The sequence below is a fragment of the Drosophila biarmipes genome, chromosome 2R, assembly GCF_025231255.1.
Source record: "Drosophila biarmipes strain raj3 chromosome 2R, RU_DBia_V1.1, whole genome shotgun sequence".
NCBI lineage: Eukaryota > Metazoa > Arthropoda > Insecta > Diptera > Drosophilidae > Drosophila > Drosophila biarmipes.
Window position 1 is genome coordinate 14,040,889 of NC_066615.1, and position 5,821 is coordinate 14,046,709.

At 45.5% G+C, this 5,821-nt stretch overlaps 1 protein-coding gene across 2 annotated transcripts; it reads right to left on the bottom strand.

The window, feature by feature from the left end:
- Positions 1–784: 784 nt before the first annotated feature.
- Positions 785–1,823, bottom strand: LOC108032019 (uncharacterized). 2 transcript variants are annotated; one of them, XM_044091625.2, is made up of 3 exons: positions 1,793–1,823; positions 1,567–1,715; positions 785–1,510 (listed from the first exon to the last, which is right to left on the bottom strand). In XM_044091625.2, the coding sequence occupies exons 2-3, from the start codon at positions 1,595–1,597 to the stop codon at positions 858–860; spliced, it is 684 nt and encodes a 227-aa protein (XP_043947560.1). In that variant the 5' UTR covers positions 1,598–1,715; positions 1,793–1,823; the 3' UTR covers positions 785–857. The 2 variants fall into 2 exon arrangements, with proteins under 2 accessions (XP_043947560.1, XP_050743826.1); XM_050887869.1 differs by having other exon boundaries at positions 1,567–1,738; positions 1,793–1,817.
- Between the last annotated feature and the right edge of the window lie 3,998 nt (positions 1,824–5,821).

The window sequence follows — 5,821 nt, forward strand, 5'->3', positions numbered from 1 at the left end:
CCAAGCATCTGAAGAAAAACCGGAAAAGGAAAGGTTAAGCCAGTCCACCCTCGATGCAACAAATGGCGGTGCTAAGGCGGATATACAACACAATAAGCAGCCGCGAAACAGCACAGCAAATGGAAGTGGAAACACAAGTGGATGTGGAGGGCACTAAATAGTTGCAGGACTTGCAGGAAGAAGGATAAGCCGGAGAAAAAGCTGCAGCCGAGTGCCAAAGTTCACACCAACCCCATCAGGAAATCCCGGGGAAATCGTCGGGGTGGTATAAGGATAATAATGCGAAAGTAAGAACAAATATGCGTTGAACTTGGCAAAGGGTTGTATAAAAAAAGGAATGTGTGGCAAGCAGAAACTGGAATCAAATCGCAATAAAGCGAGTGAAAACTAAACGGAATGGAATCCCCTAATGTAAACAATATGGGCACGTGACCAGAAAGGAGGCCGTTATAAGGATGTAAGGGCTAAGGTCCAAGATTTATAAAACAAACTGCCGCACAAAAGTAATCCCGAAAGTTTTCATATTGTTGCAAGGATCACAATATACAAAACCATTTTGAGATATGTCAGGCAATTACTGGATATTGTTTTAACCAAAATGGTAGTAAAAAGTCAAGAGCATTTGCAGCACTTGAATGACTGTTAAATTAAAAAATCTTTAACACCATCTTGAATGGAGTATAGATTGCAAAATGACCATCCATCAATGCCACTCCTTTAAATTGGATTTCCTTTTCTCACTGCCTTATGTCCTAGACAGACTTTTAGACTCTTGGAATACCTATTAGTTGCACAAATTGAATGTAATTTTGGAATATTAATAATATATATAAAATAATTAAACATAACTATAAATTCTATTTCCCTTTTTGCTTTGCTCGCTTACGCTGCCAGATGGACTGGCTGTTAGCATTGAATTGCTCAAGAATTTTCCGACCCAAACGACAGGAGTACTCAGCCAGCTGGCGTTCATCCAGATGCGATTTCTGCTCCAAGTAGAGTTTTTTCTTGCGAAAGAGGATTCTAGTCATTTCTGTTGCCTCATCCACTGGATCCAACTCCAAGCCGAAGCTAAAGTCTCCGTCCCGAGCCCTAAGCTCCAGGGGATTGGGTCCGATACCCGGCCTATAGACAACCAAATACCTCCTCCCATCTGGACAATCGTAAAACCTGGTGGAGCAACTCAACTCTTGGGCCAGGTGCTCCACAATAGCCTCCTCCAAACGAGGCAGTGGTTTGAAGTCCGTGAATCTGCGACTGCTGGCCAGGAATCGACGCAATCGCCTCAAAATCACATACGCCTTACGAACATGCTCCTTCAAATCCGCCACAGAAAGTTGGCCCAACTGTCCGGGATTCAGGATGTCATGCAAGGAACAAACCATCTGGCGTAGGGTCCGTCTGGGTGGCAATCGGGATTTGGTACCAAAAGATTCCTTGGGAGAAACGTAGTTGTAGTTGTGCTCAATGTGGATAAGACGAACGAGTCTGGAAATATTTGTCCTATCATCTAAAACAAAGCAGACTCTGAATGTTTACTATTACTTTCGGGTGCAGTTAGCCTACCTCTCACGGGCCTGTTTAGTTGCCTAGACATGCCTAAAGATTTCCTCTCTTTGCCTTTGTAGAGAAAGTTATGAAGTTTCTTAGCTTTCCCTTCAGCTTAGGAAACTGCCAGCAAATAGCCACTTGAAGAGATTTTAACTCATCTGAAGCTGCAATTTGAATTAAACAAAAACTTTCTAAAGTCTTTAAAATGCTGAATTGGGTTCTCTCTCTTATTTTTCCTTACAGCTGTCAATGACACAACCCCAGGGCTAACCAAAAATAAGTATATTTTTGGATCCCAAGGAAAACCTACTTTGGACTCCAGAAAAAGTGTTGCAAGTTGTTTCATCGAAGCAAATGGAAATGCAGCTGGAAATTCAGGAAAGCCGAAAACTAAAGGATGCATGTCTACTTTACAGCCCAATTGCCAACGAGTTAGGATATTATTATGGCCAAGTCAAACTGGAATCAAAGTTTTAGTGTTCCGAAAAAGTCGGAACTGCAAATTGTTGGTCAATGGCTTTCCATGCAAAGCTGCGCCTCCGGGGTGTCGAAGGTGACGGGAAACTTTCATGGATGAGCCAAACACAGCAGCTATGGACCATCAACAACCATCTAGTTTTATACCACAGAAGGATGCCATTATGTGGAATGGGAAGACATGCCAAGCTGCCAACTTCTTTGGTGAAAGATTTTATTGGGCTCCGTCGTTTGCATGTGTTCCTACTCTAAAAATTGGGGCTGTTTGGACAATCCTCCCATCCTAGGAGTGGGCCTAGAGTAAATGAAGCACAACGCTTTGTTTTTCTTGGATTTAGTTTTATGGGTCTTCATCGGATGTAATTGAATTATGCAAGCTGACAGACGACTTTATTAGCATTCGATCGTAAAGTGGGGTAAACAGGGTTTACGGCCCCAAGAAAGGGGATGATGACACGGATGAAGGATAGCACCAGGAGGCAGGACACAGGATTCAGACGGAATCAGATGAGGGTTCGCTTTTTAGCAGTGGTATTTGAATTTCAGAACATTCCGCACAACTCACAGTCAAATGAATTGGAAGATATGTGGATAAGATATTTGATACACGGTACACATCCAGTAGTAAGGCAGTTTGCAGGCGAACAAAGGCTCTCTCAGCCTGATTGAGACCAATGAGTTGCAAAAGGATAATAAAAAAGAGTTCAGAAAAACTCTCAACTGCCTCAGGGACATTGCAGTGGGTTCTGTTTCAATATTGCAGACCAATATTAAATATTTGAGTTACCATGTCAGGCTACCTCTGGCGCATTGTAGGGGGAAATATGTCAACGCAGTGCGGGCTTGCCTTATGGAAAATGCAGTGCCCAAAAAACTCCCTTGGAGGGACCTCGGTGAACTGACAGAATCATCAGCAGGGACCTCGAATTACAGTTTCATGAACTGTCAGATAGGTTGGAGAGGTGTGGGTGCAGCAAATGGCACTGACCCCGAATCCATTTACGAACCGAAACCCATGACAAATTGAAATCAAAAGCGTTCGAATTGCATTTGCATCTCCACTGCCCTTTCACTGAGTGCCATGCCCCTGTAAAATGAGACCTATATGGGGAATATCCGAGACCTGCTTCAATGTCCTGTCGATTTCGACAAGGACTAAGCTGTATCAGACAATACGCATCATCACGCAGGCTTACAAATGTCACAAGATTTCGTAATTCGAAAGGGAGATGATTCAACGATATGGCTCTGAGCAGACTCACAGAGTACCCGAATGCAGCCATTGATTGCTGCAGTCATCGGCAGTGAAACAATGCACTTAACCAGGCCCCCAGGACATGCTTTTCCACATTTTCCCCACTCTTACCCTGCCCCTCCTGGGAAAACTTCTGCACCACGTCGAAAAGTTGCCTAAAAATGCTCACGTCCCCGGCACGTGACCAAAATGTTTGGCCATAAACAAGGAAAATATGAAAATGAAGAGGCGAGCTCAGCAAATAATGGAAAGGACGAAATCAAGAGGAGCAAGTTCTAAGTCGGTAATCGGGTTGATATATTTATAGGAGGAAAGCCTCTCCAAACGAGGTAAGAAGTCGTGACGGTCGCACCTTCAACATCGAACCTTTTTGATAAAAAGTACTTAAATTCGCCAAGCCGAAGTTTATATACCCTTGATTTCTAATTTTTTGAAAATTACAAAATAACTACAGAAATATTAAAATAATGTTTTATTAAAATTTATTGTTGTATATTTTTAACTATTTTCGAACTATTTTGGCACTAGTTAATATCTTGGTATAAACTTGAAATTTATAAAGAAATATAGTTCTTTGAATTTAAGCAACTTCCTCCTATAATGAGGTAGAGTAATTATCATTGAACACTCTCTGTGCAATTCGTTACTATGTGTACTGTTCTCCGCAGTGATCCTGGCTAAAAGTTCACACGAAGCCTCTCCAAAAATTCATCAATGCGACGCGCACAAGTTGACTTCAGCTGAGTTCGCGTCGTGGGCGGCACCACGCCCCCTCCTTGACTCCTGCGGGTGTGGACATTAACCCCAATTGGCTAAATGGCTCATTAGGTCAGTGGGGGAGTTCTTTCTGCTCACGACCCTCCAAAGGAAGTGGAAAAGGTTAGAAATGGAAACAGAAACAGAAGCAGGAGCAACGCAAGCGAATTGCACTGCTGCGTGGTCAGTTATAATTAGGGACATTCGCATTCGGGGCTTTACGACCGAGCGATTAGGCGAAAGGATACAAAGGATGTGGCCACCAGGGGAACGATGATGACCAAGGCCAAGGACACAGGAGTCGGAATACCCACTCCACCTTCGGTTCACATTCAATATAATTAATTGGCAACATGGTGGGTATTTGGGAGCCACAAGAATCGTAAATATATCGGTTACAGACGGCCATTGTCCCATTGGAAAGTGGCCAAAGTCATGTTTGGTGTGTTTGTTTAGGAGCCGTTAAGGAGCGGCTGGTAGGGCGCGGAGTGCCCACGGAAAGTGTATCCTCCTTACCCTTTGGGGAGTTGATTAATTGGCCATAAACCAAGCGATTATCATTCTAATTTTGGTGGGGAGGGGCAGTGAGGAATGTCTTCAACCCACTCCGAACCATCCTCCCCACTGGAATGTATCTCCCCTTTCAAAGTTCGAGTACCGCCCATCCCTGTGGCTCAGCCAGGATGTGCGATGTCCTTCTGCTGCAGGGTGGGTGCTGGAGCGCTGGAGTTATTGCCACTTGCTCTGGTGTTTTGCAGTTCTGGAGCTCCGAATCCATGGGCAGCATTTACCGTTATGATTGCAGGCCCTTCCAGCTGGTAATTTTCCCTTGAAGTTGCCCCGCAATCCAGGGGATGTGGATGTAAATGGGGATGTGGATGCGGTGGGCGGAGGGGGCAGAGCGCCGAGCAGTAATTGCTTAATTTGATTACGTGCCGCCGTAAAAAGCAGAACAGGAAATTTGCACACACACGAGCTCCGTGCAGGGTAATGAAGTTAGGATGGATGGATGGATGGGTTGGTGGGTGGAACGGTGGAACAGTGGATAGGTAACTTGGGAGTGGGAGTACACCCAACCGCAGGCCCAAAGCGACTTTAAACTTTATCGCAGACGGCAACAACTTAATTCATGTTTCGCCGAATGTCGTAGGCCATTTGCCATAAACAACAAACGAGATGAAGGGTCCTGGAAAGGGGAACCATGGCGTCAAAGGATCGAAAAGGAAATGGGAAACTGTTCGCTCCGTGCGATAATTAGAAGCGCCCAGTGCACGCTCAATTAGAAGCTTGTAACCCCGGTCCTTGTGGGGATGTCGGGCGGCAGGAGGTGGGTGGAGAGTCCATGGAACATGGAAAGACTTTCTCCCGCCCAGCTGCAACCCCCGCCCCCGACTGCCCCCGCTCCGCACTGCAGACACGCGATGATCCGGGCAGAGTTCGGCGTGAATGAGTCGCAGGCTGGAAGAGTGGGTGGGCCTCGTGAGGTGGAACAGGGCTTGAACGTCTTAATTAACTGTTGGCTGCACTCCGCGAAATCAACAGGCCATAAACGCTAAGTGGGGCAGGGGTACGCAGAGGGGGAGGCGGAGTTATGGCCCGCTGTTTGCCTCTAAATAATGTCGAGGACGTCGTGCCTCATATTTATGATTCGCAATTATTCTACAACGTGTGGCGGCAAATCTCCGCCTTTAGCCGGAAAATTGCACTGGCGCTGGGTTTGCAAGGGTTGGGTGAAGGGTTATCTGATTCTGGAAACACGGAGAGTGCCTAAAGGGAAACACA